This window comes from Leptonychotes weddellii, chromosome 4 (genome assembly GCF_054177405.1).
Source record: "Leptonychotes weddellii isolate Sample4059 chromosome 4, ASM5417740v2, whole genome shotgun sequence".
Taxonomy (NCBI): domain Eukaryota; kingdom Metazoa; phylum Chordata; class Mammalia; order Carnivora; family Phocidae; genus Leptonychotes; species Leptonychotes weddellii.
In genome coordinates this window covers 45,695,863-45,714,779 of record NC_138372.1, presented here as the reverse complement: position 1 = coordinate 45,714,779, position 18,917 = coordinate 45,695,863, and the positions used below count along the sequence as shown (strand labels likewise).

The 18,917-nt window shown below is 41.1% G+C and overlaps 1 protein-coding gene and 1 long non-coding RNA gene across 11 annotated transcripts in view; both read right to left on the bottom strand.

Annotated features, from left to right (window-relative positions):
- The window catches only part of NFIA (nuclear factor I A), a 368,371-nt gene that overhangs the window by 57,332 nt on the left and 292,122 nt on the right, over positions 1-18,917 (bottom strand). For 8 of the 10 annotated variants that reach the window (XM_081816984.1, XM_081816985.1, XM_081816982.1 and 5 more), the window contains one exon: positions 1,608-1,786. In XM_081816984.1, the coding sequence (XP_081673110.1) occupies positions 1,608-1,786 (179 nt within the window). The remainder of the gene's footprint in view (positions 1-1,607; positions 1,787-18,917) is intronic. The other 2 variants (XM_081816983.1, XM_081816998.1) reach the window with 1 other exon arrangement.
- LOC145721048 (uncharacterized) lies at positions 4,351-5,983 on the bottom strand. The gene is made up of 2 exons (XR_014144519.1): positions 5,404-5,983; positions 4,351-5,339 (listed from the first exon to the last, which is right to left on the bottom strand). It is a non-coding gene; the product is annotated as an uncharacterized LOC145721048 (long non-coding RNA).

The window sequence follows — 18,917 nt, the reverse complement described above, 5'->3', positions numbered from 1 at the left end:
ATGTTAGAACAACCAAATAACAGCTCTTTGACAAAAGAAAGTTCTCCCTCTGAAGAAAGCAATAAAATCCATTTTATTTTCAAGTTTTTCAAAACAGTCCCATGAAGAGACCTGCCTTAAACCCTATAAAACTTTGATCAAAATGCAAAACCGGGAGTTTGACAGTTATATAGGAGAATGTCAGGACTATTTTTAAAAAAGTTAGAAATTTAAAAGTCAGATGCTTGATGCTGGTGATCACTTCAGATCTTTCATGGTCTCCCATGTGGCCTTTCTGACTCCAGACTTCAGTGACACTGTACACGACCAATAATCGCAGCTGGTATTTAGCCTGTTGTCCCGAATCAACATGCAGGTGAAGGAGAACCAGTTGTCCCAGGCTTTTAAGTTTAAGCTTAATAATTCCACAGAGGCAGCCTCAGCCAGCCCCTCATCCACATTCTCTTATATATTTAGTATTGTTCCTCAAAGACTATCTCGTCTGACAATCAGAATGCTCTGCTTTCTTGCCAGCAAACCTGCCCGTGTGTTATTTCTGAGTGGGCTAAAAGTCCATAAGTGAATGCTTTAGAATAAGCCAAGCAAATGAATACACAAGCAAAAAGAAAAAAGGCCCCATATTGATTTGTTGTCTAGACAGAAATGTATCTGCTAACACATCACCAGACATTAGTCAAAGCTGCCTGTTCTGTCTCAGATATGCAGAATCAGGTATTTCTGCAAGGGAGGAAAAATCAGTGATAGGACCGTGTGATATAATATTCTACATCAGGCAGTAATAATGACAGCTGATCTGTGGCTTCACATTCTTAGGAGAAAAGGAAGATCACATTTGGCTTTATGCTGGTCATTATTTACTATTCATTATTATTATTAGTGGCATTGGGATATAGCTATCCAACTGTAAACACTCAGTTCAACTCTGAAATAAAATTTGTGATCTTTAAAAATCACTTTTACGTTTGGAATATTGTCTCAAGTTGTGATTATTTGGTTTATCAGAGAAAAAATGAAAACATTCATTTGAAGCTGTTGAATACTGTTTAGCTTTATATAAAGATAAGTGGGAAAGATAACTGCTTGCAGAAATAACAAACCATAATAAACTGTACTTCTAGCATCTTGAGTTCAAGTACTGGTCAACTTGATCTAAAGTGTTAGAAGACTGTATTTTTAAAAAATATCAACTTAGTTGATCTGAAACATCTGTGCCCCCCTCGTCCCCCTACCTCTCCCTACCACCCCAAATCATTATTTAAAATTATTTGGTCTTTCTATTTTGTTAACTGTGTGAGCCCAAGGGTTAGTGTGCACGAGGTGGAATTATCAGCCCACAGACCTTAGAAGGTTATATGGTTCACCCTTGAGATGATTTATATCCATAAACTTGACAGTTGCGAACTTAACACAAACACTTTTTAAACCCTGGCCAATCACTCTTAGAGCAAGTTAACTTTCCCACAATCTAGAATAAATATGACATTTGCCTGCAGTCCGTCAGCACAACATTAGAGCACCGTGTCACATGGTCAGAAGGTCTCCCCTTGTTATTTTTACATTCGGTTAATATTTCTAAAGAAATCGGAAAAAAAAAGAGGTCTCCTTACATTGAGGAACCCCACCTGTCCAGCCTGCTGACCAGCATCAGGGCAGACAAGTTGGACAAACTCTTTCAGCGTCTCCTGAGGGTGATAGCGGATGGCTGGGTGAGAGAAGTAAGGCCCGGGCTGCTGGATAATGGGCGATGTCGGGAAATGAAGAGTCGACGGTGTTGCGTGCGGGCTTGCTGTAGGAAAAGAAAACGTCAAGAGTCATGAAGAGAAAGGCCCGCTTTGCCACAGCGTCTAAGCTCGATGCAACATCCTTTTTCCTTTCTTTCCTGACCCAACTCACAGCACTGTTCATGTGGCTGAATTTAACACTGGATAGGTCTGATAGATTTTCTTCCTTAAGGCTCTAAGACAAACATGGAGGTTAGATTAGGGTAGGGTTTCAGGCTGTCTTTCCATTTTCAGTGGACATGAGTTATAAAGGCATTAATAATCCTTGGTGAAGCTGAAGATTATTCATTACCTTAAGAGCCTTTTTAATGAAGCAAGCAATAAAAAATGTATTTGGTAGATTAGACCTGATTTAACTGACATTACATATGACAAATTCTAGTTTGCACATATGGATCCTCTTTCATGCTGAGCTAACCCATAGACAATAATTCATTGTTAAAGCTCTTATACCCCTTTCAAGGAAATTTCTAGGGACTAATACAGGATGAAATTTTTTTGAAGTATGTAGTAAATGATCACTTAATGAACCTGTGCAATTTGGGTGCCTCACTTTACATGGAAGGTTTACGTAGACCCCCCCCTTTTTTTTGGCCATTTCAAAGCCAAACTCAGAAATGCGTAAATGTTAGAGCAGGGGAACCCACAGGCTGAGTAGGCAGTGACCCCTGCTCAGCTGTGGGCCTTCAGCCCATAAAAATTGATAAAAGAACTCAGACAACTATCACTCCTTTTTATTTGAGCCCTGCTAAATTTTATTTGTACAAGAAGATTACATTAGATTAAAAAACTTATGTGAGCCGCTTGATAATGTTTCTGAGAGAACTTCTGCCCTTGAATTGGAAGGGTGATTGATAAAATCTGCTGGAGAAGAAGAGCAGCATATGGGAAGGGTTGGGGACACTCAAACCAGTAACGCCAAGGTAGCAGCTCTTACTTCTCAGGGAGGGCCAGAGAAACGACTCTCAGATAAAAGCAAGTGAGAATATTTATCTTGCCTTACTCTTTGCAGTTAAGTCTTCAAACTCAGGGAGTCCCTGCAAAGACCAAAGGAATGGCCCAGTTTTCGGAGAGTAAGACTTTCGAGAGTCTTACTGAGAGTGACTCATAAAACTGTAGAGCAAACTAAGCAAGAGAGGCCACATTTCCTACCACTATCCCATAAGCATGGCTGAGGACTGTACAAATCATCCATCCCCACTGATCCACTGGGCATGGGTTCTTTGTTCCCTACTGGGATGTCTTTAGTATTGGGGCACTTTCTGACTAATAACTGAAATGGCTAGGACTTTGAGGTTCAGAACAGTATCTGTAGTTTTTAAAGAGTGAAAATGGGGGTTTGGAGTGGAAGCAATAGTCTATTCCATGTCTTGCAGATGATCTTCATTCACACAACCTTTAATCTATCCAATAAACATTGATGAGTTTCTATTCTGGGCATGGGATACAACAGTGGGCCAACACAAAATTTTATCTTCAATCATACAATTGAGGGCATCTTGGGGTGCCTGGGTGGCTCAGTTGGTTAAGCGACTGCCTTCGGCTCAGGTCATGATTCCAGGGTCCTGGGATGGAGCCCCGCATTGGGCTTCCTGCTCAGCGGGAAGCCTGCTTCTCCCTCTCCCACTCCCCCCCTCTTGTGTTCCCGCTCTCGCTGTCTCTCTCTCTCTCTCTCTGGCAATTAAATTAAAAAAAAAAAAATTGAGGGCATCTTGAACACAGCCTAGTGAAACCAGAATTCTTGTCATCTTCCATCCTTTATAGTTGCTCTTCTTCCAATCTTTCCCGTCTTAGAAAATAGCTTTTCTACCTATTTAATTGTTCACTGTCATATCCCCAGAAGAGTGTCTGGTACTCAATAAATATTAGCTGAATGTACAACGATCGATTGAATACAAGAGTGGTATAGAAATCAAGAACCATACAGATAGACTTAAAACTTTGGTTTTTTTCCCACCTGGCAAAAAGCCAGAGAGTTTAGGGATCCGTTATTGTCTCTGAGTTAAAACCCACAAGCGAAGAAGTTAAATGGCTCTGGTCATCTCTTACTTTGCAAATTGTACTTTAAAGAACCAAAGGAGTTTTGTTCATCTAATATGGTATGGTTGTCTTTGCTGGTAGCAAGAAACTTTGACCCCGCACCCTGCATTTGACCACATAGTTTCTAGTCAGGGATGGAATGTGGCATTTCCTAAACAAGGCTGGGAATGTACTAAGCATAACAAAGTGATACACGGGACTTCTGCAGCTTGTCAAACACAAAGGTGGGAACTCCCTTGTCAAGAGTCCCCAGCAAGCTGACCTTAATGATAAAGTGACAGTGCTTCAGGTGCTCGATGGAAAGTGATAAATGATTGTTTGATTATGAAAAATTGTGGTGGCCAACAGAGAATGCTGCCCAAGGGAAAATATTCACTTGAGTAAAGATCAGGTGGATAAAAGTTAAAGAGAGTTGATAGGGGGGAGAATTCAACAGATCTTGGAATCCCTCCTTTAATTGCTAATAAACATCTTGGCCCTCTTTGTTATTATTGCTTAATATGTAAAAGAACACCATTAGCAACTTAAATTTAGACCTTAGTTTCTTTATCATATTTTACTAAAACAATTCACATTTTCCTTGTGGCCCAGAGTTGAACACAAACCTGAGAACACATGGTACTATATGAAATTAATTCTGCAATGACTGACTTATAAGGACCAATTAATTCTTAATTAGCACCAGGAAATCATTTAGCCTGTAGTTTCAAATTAGGCAATTGCTGAGTCTGCATTTCAAAGGGTTATCCCTCACAGCCCTTACTTTCTCATGCCTTGGACTTCTGGTTCAGCCATTAGTTCATTGTGGAACTGGATATATAAATCATTCAAGATCCTGAGCTTTAATTTCTTCAAACAGAAAATAGTTGTGTTACAGACACTACACAGTCCTGTTAAATATTATTAAATACATGCTATTTCTCTGGATAAACTGCTAGTATTACTCTTTTACTGGACAAGACCCACGTTCTCCCGTTCTCTAAAGCTCAGCCTTCAGCAACATCTAAATTTGGATTTTCTTCTTTCCTAGTTCTTGTTTTCTCTCTTTCATCTTGAATTAGACGTTTTCAGTGTGCCTAAGTTCTTGTCGAAGTAGCCTCAAATCATTTTAGAAAGTTTCATTGGGGTGAAATCAATCACTCACTCAATCTGTAAAATTCATTAAACGTACGTCAAGATCTTCTGATCAGGGGTCCCACAGAAGAGAAACTACCATCTGAGAACTCTAACATTACGAATCTGGCGTGGTGCTAATGCAATGCACAAAGAATGGTCTCAGTCCAAATTTTTGACAGAGAAAAACATCTCTTATGGATGTGTGTGTGTGTGAGCAGTTGACACAATAAAAAATTATAGCACATTATGTAAATGCATATTTAGATCCTTTAAAATGTGCATTATTTACTTGCGAGTCAATAAAGGCTTTTCTCAAGTGGTTACGGTTTATTGCAGTGCATCCATCTGTATCCATGTTGATGTTAATACAATTTTGTGTATTAAAAGGCACTACAAAATTGGCTGCTTCTGGGGTCTCATACTCTTAGTACCCTAGGCCAGGAGCAGTGGAGAGTGTCAGAAACACTCCGTTCTGGATGGATCTCCCTACCAGCTTAAATTTTAACCAGAGGCCAGACTTATTTAAAACAACTGCTGGGCTTTTCACAAACAATACAAATAAGAAGGAAGGAAATTTGATCTGGTTTCTCCAGCTAGAATGGCATTGCCTACACACTCTGAACAAAGTAGCCACAATTCAAGAAACAGGGAGCCAGAATTTCCCAAAGAGTGTAGAGCTCAGTTATTTATGACAAAATGATCATATTACTGGATACTTGAAAAGAAGAAAGCAGGTCAGGCAGGTTGGTTTACTTGTTTGTACTTGGCCCCTGTCCCTCGCTCCGCTTCTTTAAAAAGATTCTCTTGGTTTTGGTTTGAAAGAGGAAAAAGCTGAAAATTCAACACAATATGTACTTTTTTTTTTTTAAGATTTTATTTATTTATTTGAGAGAGAGAATGAGATAGAGAGAGCATGAGAGGGGGGGAGGGTCAGAGGGAGAAGCAGGCTCCCTGCTGAGCAGGGAGCCCGATGCGGGACTCGATCCAGGGACTCCGGGATCATGACCTGAGCCGAAAGCAGTCGCTTAACCAACTGAGCCACCCAGGCGCCCCAATATGTACTTTTTTTTAACTTAAAAATGCTTTCTCCCTTAAAGCAGAATGAGGACTGGGGAAGGAGAATGTCAAGGTCATTACTGTCTTACTGTGTATTTGGGGAGACTTACTTGATCCAAGTGACTCTTGGTCTGGGTCCTCCATAGGGAGGAGGTCTTATAGACATATATTCTAGCTCAAAAAAGATGGTTATCAGGGAGGCACAGCCAGATAGGTTTGGAAACACGTACTTCATTTTTTATAAATCTTGGGAAAGAAAAAGAGAGAGGAAAGTAATGCCTCCTTACCATTTTTGGCAATTTTGCCCAAACTCAACCTCCAAGAATTCTAATAACCTTCCTGCATTTTTCCTCAAACCAAAATTTATGGGTTGAATTCTTGTATTTAACCTGACATTGCCTTAATTGCTTTATTCCTTGTCCACGAGCCATCACAGACTCTTACAGATTAGACAGAGACTTGGATCCTTTTCACGTGGCTTTCTGGCAATCCTAGAGTCTCTTGTATGGGATGCTCCAAAGAAAAGCTGTCAAGAGAGCAGTGCAAACAATAAAATCTAATCCCCCTTCAGGTGCAGTGTGCTCTTAGGACAGCATGACACACAGCCTTCTCCCCTCACAGGAGGAATGATCACTCCCAAGCCTTGGCATCTGTAAAGCTTCACAGTCTTACCATTCATCAACCCGAAGTCAGTGGCAACAGGTGAGAGTCGGAACTGTTCCTGTGTTAGCGCCGTTACCAGAAAAAGCCACTCCTCCCCTCAGCGGTAAGGTGTTCTTCAGACAAAAATAACCATTTCCATAGAGCAATGGTAGCATTAAGAACTCCTGACTACTCAGGGCGCCTGGGTGGCTCAGATGGTTAAGCGTCTGCCTTCGGCTCAGGTCATGATCTCAGGGTCCTGGGATCGAGCCCCGCATCGGGTTCCCTGCTCAGTGCAGAGCCTGCTTCTCCCTCTCCCTCTGCCACTCCCTCTGCTTGTGCTCTTCTGTCTATCTCTCTGTCAAATAAATAAATAAAATCTTTAAAAAAAAAACAAAAAAACTCCTGACTACTCATATTTAGAAGTAAAGATTTTTAACAAGGCAGAACTCTAAAAGGAGAAGAAAGTGGAAGGAAAAAAAAAAAAATAAAGGCTTCCACAAAAGCAAATGGAATTTGAATTATTTGGGTTGTCAACTGCTACACATTTGGCTTCTTCAGAAATTCAAAACCACCGTATATGACACCACTCTAGCTTACCTAAAGCTGAGAAATCTATCTTAATGGTCCATAGCTATAATTTATAAATCATGCCTGAGTCAGACCTGCCACTTATCAAAGCCCAGGACTTTGGAGTTACGGGATTTGTTTTAACAGAGACACAAGGAAAGGGGAATTGGCAATGGTTTTTAAACCTCGAGGAGGAGGAGCCTTTTCTGAATAGCCAGCCTTTGATTTGAGGCAAGCCAAGGTTTTCAAAACATATAGCACCTATCTTCACCATCGCCGAGATGCATGTGAAAGACCCAGATGTCACCGGAGAGAAACATATCTGACACTGCATGATACCTGGTAAAGCCCTTAGTATTTTTATATTACTGCTACCAAAGTAACTTTACGCTACACTGCATTTCCAAGACGATTGGTATATTCTACTCCATTTGAATTAAGGGGATCCTCAGGTTGGAGATCAAATTCCAATGTCTTCTGGACAAACAGACAGAAAGGGGGAGGGGGGAGGGCGAGGTCTTTTAAAATTTTTATTTAGATCCATTTTTGCTCCTGAAAGACCCTTCCTGTGCTGAGGCCCTGTCTTAGCATCTAGACCCGGGGTTGGCACACATTTTCTGTAAGGGCCGGAGAGCGAAGAGTTTAGGCTTTGCAGGCTGCACGGTCTCCGCTGCTGTGCTGCAGAAGCAGCCACAGATATTACACAAACAAACGAGCGTGGCCATGTTCCAGTAACATTTTATTTTCAAAAACAGGCAGAGGGCTGGATTTGACTTGTGGGCCATAGTTCGCGGGCCCCTGGCATAGACCCACATAATTCCTGTCCACCCTCCAGACACCTGCCATGCTGTGCTTGTGAGTTGAGCCCCTGACGATCCCTGCCCCTTCCACCTCTTCCCTACCAAACCCTGTCCTTGTCCTGGTCCATCTTTCTGCCGAAGACTCACCTCTTTGAAGCTTTCAAAGCAATCTGCTTGCCTTCTCTATTTCCACTAACTATCCACTGTCGCTCTTTTTCTCTTTGATGGGAGTTTGTGCCTTTGGACTACCTTCACCCACTCCTGCTCCCACCCCCCACTATAGCTCTTTGATTGTCCCTCTTCACCATTATCTAACCTGCTTTCATCTGTGCTGGTTTCCCACACCTGTGTGTGTACAATTTCAAGTTAAACATAGGAATCCAAAAAAAGTAGAGGTGTAATATGAGGACTGTGGGCTTTAGAGTCTGACAGGTATAGATTTAACTTCTAAGTCTTTCACTTACCAGCTATACTTTAAGTTTCCGAGCTTCTCTATGACTCGGTTTTGCCATCTGTACAGTGGGGCTAATAATACCTCAAGACTGTTGTTAGGATCCAATGAGACAAGTATATAAGACACAAGGTGTAGTTCCTGACCATGTGGGTAAGTGATCCATAAATAGCTTCTTTTATGGGTAATACTATCATAAGTAAGGATGGGGATGCGGATGGGAGATGAATAAATTGAAATCTGTTCCTATTTGCTAAGACTTGTTTGGATTACAGAATACACAAGGGGAAAGGAATATTAAATAAGAGTAAGAGGGACCTGCTGCTTATCTGTCACTTGGACAAATGAATACATAAATATTGATGGAAGAGCAGGTACTGTCAGTATGGACATGACAAGAGGGCCTTGAAAAAAAATCCGTTAACAACAAAATGCAAAACAAAGCAACCACAGCAACAACTCTGATCTAATGGTCATAGATACAATGACCTATAAAGACTGTTTTTGACCAAATATACTTTGAACCTGTACCTTTGTTTAAATCTCAAACTCTGACAAAGTAGAAACTTAGAACTAGGGGGCTGTCTCCCTCTAGACTCTATTCTTCACTTAGATCTACAGTCCTTGAGTGTCCACACTGACCTCCCCCTTTACCACGTAGACCCCTGCTACCCAGGCACGCTTCCAACCTAATCAGAATCTGAGCATGTCTTCTCCTGCCCCACCCCCGCAAACCCAGATACGATGGAAATTTCTATCATCCCCTTGAAAGGCCCACCATGTCAGTTTTTGAGAGTTGCTTATCGGAGATCTAATACATGTTACTGCTAGAAAAAAAAAGTTTTTAGGGGCTCCTGGGTGGCTCGGTCATTAAGTGTCTGCCTTCGGCTCAGGTCATGATCCCAAGGTCCTGAGATCGAGCCCCGCATCGGGCTCCCGGCTCGGCGGGAAGCCTGCTTCTCCCTCTCGCACTCCCCCTGCTTGTGTTCCCTCTCTCGCTGTCTCTGTCAAATAAATAAATAAAATCTTTAAATAAAAAATTTAAATTTAAAAAAGTTTTTAAAGAAGATCTGGAGTAAAGGAAAATTTTCTAAATATTATTATTTTTTTAAAATTTCTAACTTGATTAAGGGACTTTTAGTTTTGTTTCTGCCACTACTTTGCTTATAAATACGGGTGACTTCTTTCTCTTCTAGATCTCTCCTCTGCAAAATGTACTCAATCACTGATGCTCACCTAGCTTTGCATTCCAGTGGAACTCTGTCTCTGGGATTACAGTTATAAATACTCAGTACAATTGATCCATAGTAATAACACTGAAATCTAAAATATCTGAAACTAGGGAGCATGTGCCCTTTAAAATAAATTATTTTTAAAATGTTTCTGAGATACTAAGTTATAGAGTATTTCTGGACACAGTCTCTATGACATCCCAGCTTTGGGAAGGCTGTAATTTTTAGAGGTTTAAAATCCCCAAGTGTGCTTGTTCAAGCTCTGTGAGATGGAGCTCCTGCCTTCGGATCCTGACAGGACCTCCTCTCTGAATACACCACATTTGCACACTACTTGCTTAGGCCGTCATGATGGCTAATGTGAAATATGTTCAAATGCCACACAACAGCAATGATTATTGGAAATATGAAGAGGGACTGTTTCACAAGCAGAGTGGACAAGAATCCCATCGCATGAAGGGAATTTGAGCTTCTATGTTATCTGCAAGCAATGAATGCTAAGAAATAAGAGATGAAGGATAAGAAATATGGCAAAACACTTGAGAAAAAAGCAACCCCACAGACTGGGTGATCACAGAGGTGAACAGAAATAGGCAGGGAGTCCTCTCGCAACCTGTTGGGATTGTACTGGAATTACAAACTGCAGTCCTGCAAAAGAGAGTTTCCAAAGTAAAGTCCGTGGAGATGCTCCAGCCTCTCAGAGGATTACTGGTAGTTTGTGTTTGCTGACGTGAAAAGAAAAAAAGGCAAAAAAACAAGCAAATAAATGACAATAAAACCCATGATAAACATAAAAACGCGGGCTGATTGGCAGCATTTCCCCCACCAAATCGTCAGGTTTATGGTGTGGTTTAAGCCCCTATTTCTGAGAGACAGGATTACTAAAGTGGAGGTTACTTTCAAAGCATCCTCCTGAATTCCAAGTATCTTCCTGAATACACCTCATAGGATCGAAGGATTTATTCCTACTGTGGTAGATTTCACACAAGGGGAGGAAGTATGAGAAGAATCAGTCCAGTGTCTGAAGTCAGGGGTCCAAGCTTTTATCCCAGGTTGGGTATCAGATAGCTCTGTGGGTCAGCCTCCTGGCTTCCTCTACTGCAAAATGGAAATCATATGTCATGTTTGGGTTTTAGAGCTCAACTCCTCTGTGTTTGAAATCATCACTCCCTATCCTAATCCACGCAAAGTCACTTAAACATTTCTGAGCCCACACTTCCTTATCTATAAATTGGATAAAATAGCATACAAAAAAAAGATTTTTCTCAGGATTAGAATTAATTCTAGTTACATAGCAGGGCTCGCTCATTTAAAAAGTATGTGTTGAGAATCAACTATGTACTAGACAGTATATTAGACAGTGGGTTATTTACTATTCTTAGAATTATTTTCTTTAGAATAAAGATACGTGAAAAATAATCTAGATCATATAATGTAATGTGGCAACGTGAGATAACTGGGAATCAAAAGTTGAACTGTTTTCATGGACCTGGAAGCTCATAGCATGGGCTAGTAGTCACTTTCTAGTACCTGAATTTACCTGTGCTCTGCAAGTCCTCACCACAAGAATAAGTCACTTCAGCTAGGGAGAAAGCTGAGCCCATTGCTCCAAGCTCAGGACAGCTTTGTTCTTATCTCCTGCAGGGGACAGTTAGTAGTTCTGTCTGTCCAGCAGTTCCTTACCATTCCCTCTGGAAACAGAGCTCTCATGGTTTTTGGGGGTACCTATCCTTCCCTCAGCCCCAGCCTATGTAGTGAGAGTGGTCTCAACCCCACCCACTGGTTCTGCAGGTAGGTATGCAACCCAGGCCACACCAGTGAGAAACCCCCTTATCTCTTAAACATAAGGATTATTCCAAAAGTGACCCAAGCAAAGGACCCAAACCAGGACAATTAGAGCCATAAGCATCCAGGAGTAGAACCTTGCCCAGATCTACTGTGAAAAAGCTATTCTCTTTCTCCCTTGGGATTGTTATATTGGTGGGAATTAAACCTGGAGCTGCCCACATCATTAATGCCGCAGTCTGAGGAGATTCAGCCTCAGAATGAAGTTTACACAGAAGACAGAAGAGCTGAGGGAAAGAACAAGACATACAGATTTCTGAAGGTATCACCTGAGCATCTGGATCCAGCTCTGCCTGAAGCCATCCACCCCTAGACATTTTACTTACAAGCACCAATCCATGATTTTCTTTTGGAGGGGTAGAGGGGATGGTGAAGGAATTTGGTTGGGTTTCTTTCACTTTTAAAAATATTTCACTTGAAAGGATCTATATGAACATATCTTCAAAGCATTCATTACCAGGTATGCAACAATTCCACAACTTTTATTATAGTGTTCAGGAACTGGAGGATTTGGAAAGATCTGGAGATATCCCTCAGGGATGCCAAGGTTTTCTAAATTCATATCGCATGCCAATGGAAGGGACCCACACAAACTGACGTGCATAAATCCAACCCCCCACAAATACTGTGGGGATTATCCCTTTCTTGAGATCGCCTCTCATTAATCTCATCATAGTGATAATAATTTGTTTCCTATCTACCTGTTTGGCTAGATGTGGGGCCAGAACTCGTCTGGTTTGTTCATTAGGGCCTAGCATGCTCAGTAATTACCCGCTGAATTGATTCTTATAAACAACAGACTCTTGTTAACCAAAGAGGTGCTTATCTTAACTTTAGCAAGAGCCATGCCTGAATGAAGACAGAGCCAAGAGAAGTCTCTACCATGGCTAAAGGGCTGCCTAGCATGGGAGGGAGCTATTTACTTGCCCCACTGGGCAGATTCCCCTGTTTTCCCAAACAGACAAGAGCAGTGGGATGGGGTAACCAGGTTGCCTCACTTCCCTGAGACCACATGTCCTCCTCTGAGCATCCGTGGCTCCTCCCAGAGAGGAGAAACACACACTCCTCCCAGACCCACAGGAGCAGGTAGGAAGAGTAGGCTGGGGATGAGGATGGAAGAATGAAGGAAATGAGAACTTTCTCCAGAGAATCACGTGCAAAGAAAGCAAATGCAGGTATGAGGATAAAAGGACCCGTCACAGAGATAGGGAACATTTAGTCACCGTACTTACGACAGTTCCCAGCCCTTTCCATATGTCATTTCACTCCCTCTGCCTCCTCAGGCTTTAACGTTTGGTACAGGTGGGAAAACAAAGGCAGGTAGAAGATAAGTGAGCCGCACAAGCGTACGCGGATCCCAAGTGGCCAGCCAGCACCCGAATTCTATGCTGGCTGACCCCACAGCCTGCGCACTTTGCATTGTGCTCCGCGGCTCCCCTCTGAATTCTTTCTCGGAGGTCAAATGGTTTATTTCCCTTCAGAAGTTTTTGTTCACAGGTCCCTTATTATTGTATTGGAACCTGGCAACTCTGATGTTGCTCACGTGTGTTTTGCACATCAGAAAAAGGAAGTGTTTGACCGGGGGTGGGGGAGCGACCGCCATTTCATATGAAGAAATGGCACATGACAACTGGAAATTTACTCTGGAAATACACATTTTAAACAACATTCTCTACGTGTGATTAAGTACACTCATTTTAACAATACAAAGGAGGCGGCATGAAATGGGTGACTCTCTGGGATACTGCGACCACATTAATAGGGCCGTCCGTTCCCATTTCAAATATTAGTGCTCACCGCCACCCCCCCCCCGCCTACATGGATGATAAGCTGATACTACATAAACATTGTTAAAGCCACAGTTCTATGCTACAGTAATTCACTTAACTTTAACATGATTTATGGTTCTGTCAATAGGGGAGGCTGAAAACCCTGCACTGAAGCTTCAATGTGAGCCTCATATTTAAAACAGCAATTGTGTGTGTGTGTATGTGACAGAGGAAAACATTCCACATAAAGAGGAGATACAAGTCCAATACTGACTTTTTTATTCCACTCCGAAAAGAGGAAAATAAAGAATGAGTTCAAACATGGAATCCACATGATATTAAGCTAGACCAAGAAGAAAGAACTGCTAGGGATTTATCTGATTATGTGATTTATAGTAGAAGCCGTACTGGGAAGTCTTATCAATGAGAGGATTTTAAAGAAACCTTGCTCAGAACCCTGCCTTCACCATGTGTGCCTATGTGGGTCTATGGTGGGGGAGCAGGGGAAGGAAGAGAGGGAGGGAGAGACAGAGAGATGGAGGGAAAGGGGCCAGGAATTCCAAGGGAGAGCAGTTTCTTTTGTCAAGATGAGTTTAAATCTAGGCACACGTGGTTAAGCACCCTATTTTTCTCTTTGGCACTCACCCTGGGGGCATTTTGCCTCTTTAGGAGATTAAGGAGCCAATTGGTCTTACTGCACTAACCTGTCCTCCTTGGGACCACATATTAGCACGATTCCCCTACAGAAGAGCTCTCTTTAGAAGTTTGCTGTGGGGATGACAAATTAACCCAGCAGGGTGTCCCACACATCTATCTCAGTACAAATTATTAGTGTAATAGAGCTTTTAGTTATGCATTTATCTAGTAATTATTGAACGGTTACACAAAACCAAGCTGAGCAGCCATGGCCTTTTATGAGGTTCACTCGGTGGGTGGCCTTACAGTTAATTTAGGATAGTTTTCCACTAAGCAGTTCACTTGCAGACAAATTAGCTAAACAGCCTTCTCCTTTAAATATTTTCCATGTCATAGTGAAACTCTTTACAATACAATAAAGGTACAGTTTTAATTACACGCTTCCTGACTTTTGTTTAGTTGTAGTTTTAAAACATTTGCTGGCACTGTTTTTTCCTTTGGCTGGGCAGTAATAGCTGGTTATAAGTATCTGGCTAATGAATTTAATAATTTCCTGAACTGGGACTTAAAGGGTCTTTGCTAAAAAGCTGCCTTTCCTCTTTGCCATCCAGATCCTTCAAATCCCATCGGCAGTGTTTCCCACTGGGCTGGACACCAGCATTTGAGCTAACCTTGACCAACGTTCATAAGCCCTACTTACTTGTCTTTCAATGCTCCTCAAAGGTGGTACTTGTTAGGTCTCTGATGCCTGCATTTGAAAATCAATTCTGGCAATTCTTATTGTAGAATGACAACGTAATGTTTTCTCAAATGACATACTCCAATAATAAATAAACACCTTGCGTCTGTTGGCAGATTATTTCAGCACCTTGTTAGCAACAGGTACTTAATTGCTTCTCATTTCCCTGAGATGATTCAATTGCACTAAACCAGGAGAGACAAATTAGATTTAGCTCCTTTGAAAGGAGCGCCAGCAGGTTCTACAACTAAGTTAAAAGCTTTCCTAAGAGGCAAAGAAGTTTGCAGATACGATACGAGAAAGCTGAACACACCTATCACTTAGATCAAGGGGGCCTATGCCAAGGGAGAGATGCCATGGTTATGGTGGCGATTAAAGGGAATACTTCTTCTTGCAGGCCCTTAATTTTGACAAAAAAATTTGTAATACAGCAAATATTCTACAAAAAGGGGATCATCTCAAGCTCAGTATTTTTCTTAATGCCTAGCAAGGTAGAAGCTCTTCATTAAGGCAAAGCAAATATGTATTGAGCATTTATTCACCATGCAATGCATCTCCCTAAATCCTACCGAATACATGCACTTGAATATTGTATTATTATTACAAATGGGGGATGGAAGTGACTCCCTGTTATTCCCAAACTTTCTGTGTGTCTTCAATCAAATCCATGCAGTCATTCATTTATTCAACAAATATCTGTTGAGTGCTTTCCTTATGCCAGGCACGAGGCTGAGGAGCACAGATAGGAAGAATAAAGCCATGGTTCCTGCTCTGAGGGGCCCTGTCATCTAGTGATAACTGCTGCCTTCATATTTTACCTCTCCTTCCTTCCTCCTCTATTATTGTCTACGAATCCACACTCCTCCAACCTTTCCTGGTGACCTCCACTTCCTGGAAGGTGATCTTAATTCTCATAATTCTCTGCAGTATGTTTTTCTTGGCCAAACCGGGAAATATTGTTAACTGCAGACCCTTAGATGTTTCATCACTAAGAGCAGGATCCCTGCTTGAATCACAAGGATCATGGACTTAGAGAGGTTTATAGAGCATATAAACTTCTGACTACCTCTCCAAACAGAAACTGGCATGACTCTTTGAAAGCCACACAATAAATCTTTGGCTTATATGGCTATTGTTTCAGCATATCTTATGTATATTTTTAGTACCGGGGCAGGCAATTTTACTTCTAAACTCCCTTCATGTATATATGTTTTCTGACTCATAAAGAAGTGGGTGGTTTAGCTTCATGCTCACATCGTGTGGGTCTTTAATTCCTCAGCACTTAGTTATTGAAAAGCACAACTTGTCGCTGTCACTTTGTTTTGCATGCTTACAATCAGAAGGCACTCTGCAGGAGAAGAGGGGTTAAGTCTTAGGCTTGTTTGGACTCTTCCCAATGCCAAAATGCCACGGTAGTTCTCTATCAGGATGCCCTTGTCCCTGACGACACCCTGAGCTTCCCCTATCACAGTAATAGAACTGCTGGCTTTCTTGTCCTGTCATCCACCAGGAGGAAAGCACTCTGAGGCCAGAGTCCTAGCTTCTCTCGTTCACTCTATTCGGCAACAAGTAGAGTGCCTTGTACCCGCTGTAGTGCTTGATAAATATTGGTGGAAAAAAACGAACAGATCCCCAGACAGTCAGGGGAGTGTGCAAGTCAATTTTAATATCAAAAAAGTCACACTGACCTCAAAAATTGTGTTTTGAAGTGCCTTGCCTCTAACAGAAACCCCGCATTACCAGTAGCAAGGATTCACAGGCTAATAAAAAAAAAGGTCAAATGATTTGTTTATGGCTGTTATTAAAAAACTCAGTGTGATAACATGGGTTATGTCATGCTTATCAAAAGATCTAAATGGCTGTTATGTCTTAAGACTAATAAAAAATGTGAAAACAAATTAATTGTTTCAATAAATACAGTTTATTTCTCCCAGTGGGGAGAAAAAGGTAGAACCAAGTGACATAGGGGAAGAGGTACTGAATTGGAGACTTGATTTCTGTTCTTGGCTGAGATCTCTCATCTGCAGGAGTAACACGGAATACATTACTAACTGCTCACTGGCATATTCCCCTCCTACTTACCCACTTATAAAGCCCTAATTTTATACAGAGTGGCAATGTGTTCAGCTAAAAAAAATAATCTAGACTTCCTAGCCTCTCTTGCAGCTAGAGGTCATCATGTGGCATAGTTCGGACCATGCTGCATAACATTCTACAAAAGGTGGCAGAATGAGCCGGCCTTGCTTTCTGCTTGGAATGCAGATGTGAGGCAGGTATGCAGTGGCCACATTGTGACCAGGAGGTCACAGTATGAAGATGAACACAACCCACTAAAGCAAGGCTAAGAGATAAAATCTCAATCCTTGGATTATCACAGTCTTGAATTATATACTTGTTTTTATATGAGAAACATAAAACCTGTTTAGTCAGATCTTCTGTTACTTGCAATCAAACACATTCTTAGCTGATACAGGAAATGGATGAGACCAGATTTCCAGAGCACTGTTCTCAAATTCTGTGGTTCTAGACGAGGCTCAATAAGTGCTTACTTGCTAATTATTTTCAACCTCTGCCTTGCAATGTGTACAGTGTGGGCACCTCCCCATTTCTAAAACCCTAAATCACAAGAGTTGCTTTACTTAGTGTAAAGCATTAAATTAAGTGAAATGCTTAAATTAAGTATAATTCATTATCTTGTTTTTGAAAATAGCAAAGATTTTAGGCAGACATCTAAATTTCAAGAAGATGAACTTCCAAGAGACTCTAAAATATCACTGATTGCTCCAAATAATTCCAATAAAAGGAGTTAGATCCTTTAAATTATCAAACTTATAACTCTTAAAAAAGCAAAGGGAAGAACAAAGATTTTTTTCAATTATCGTGAATAAAATAAACTGTCGTGATTAAATACTTTCTTATGGTTGAAATTAAAAAATTAAGTGCTGATAAAAGAAAGTCTTTGAAAGCCCAATCTTTCAGCTTAAAGTGCATAGTAATTGTAATAATGTATAATGACATACAAATGCTTTTATGGAAACTTAATGTCTTCTCCACCCCCCAGGATATTCCAAAAGGCTTTCACTCCTTTATCTAATTTTAACTACATAGGTGGCCAAGGATGGTCCCCATGGTACAGATGGCCAAACTGAGGCCACGGGGTTAAGTGACTTATCAAACAAAGAAAGCCAATATCAGAGGGGGATTTGTTTTAAAAAGCCACATGTCTCTACCTTCATGATGTACACAGAGAAGAGATCAGAATAGCAGAAACTAAGAAAAACTGTAACTTTTATATGAAAGTTTTACTCATATAATCTTATAAAAGCTTTCTTTAGCGGGAAGGGCATCGTTCTTCCCCATCTTGGACAATTCCTTACAAAGAAGTCCTGCCTAAACTATTATACATTTATCACTCTTTAGTTCTTCTGAAGCAATATGATCTTATCAGTGTCAGGGAGGGGATGAATGCTTTCTGTGTACATTGATGTACAATGTGAGTACTTTTTATTTATTCAACCAATATTTGAGCATAAAATTCAGTGCACGAGACGCAATGAAGATAACGAAAAGTCTAAGTTATAGATCCTCCCTTTCAAAGGTTTCATTCTAGGAGAGCGACAAGACACGTACATTAACTAGCAAAGCAAGGTGCTGGGCGCGAAAGGCTATGGGACTTTAAGGAGCGTGAGGTGATGGCAGCCTGCGTGGAGCTAGGGGGTCTTTGTGTAGAAAATCGTATTTGAGCTGGTCTTGGAATAGGCAAAATGTTGATAGGTGAAAGTAGTAGGGACAGCATGAAATTTTCAAAGCCTGGGTAAAAATGGGTGATTTACTTGTTTGCATGATTTGAGTACATACTCTATTTCCAGGCACTGTGCAAACAACTGTAAACACATGATTTCAGTTCCTCCTTAGATAATACGATTCTCTTGAGGTAAAGATTATGATCTCCAATTTATAGATGAGGAACCTATGACTCAGAGAAGTAAAGCAATGTACGAGGTCCACACAGCTGGTAACAGTGATGGAGACAGGGTTCCAACACTGGTCTGTTTGACCCCTGAGCTTTTATGCTTACCCACTGTGAAATGCTGCCTCCCTTCAAGGCCCCCCCCCTTTTTTTTTTTTTGCATTTGCTTTGCAATTTCAAAGAGAGGTTTCCTTTGTAACAAGTGTCCACCACATTTCCAAATATGGCTTATGTCTGTAGTAAAAAATAGGGCCATTGTTTTTTAGCGAG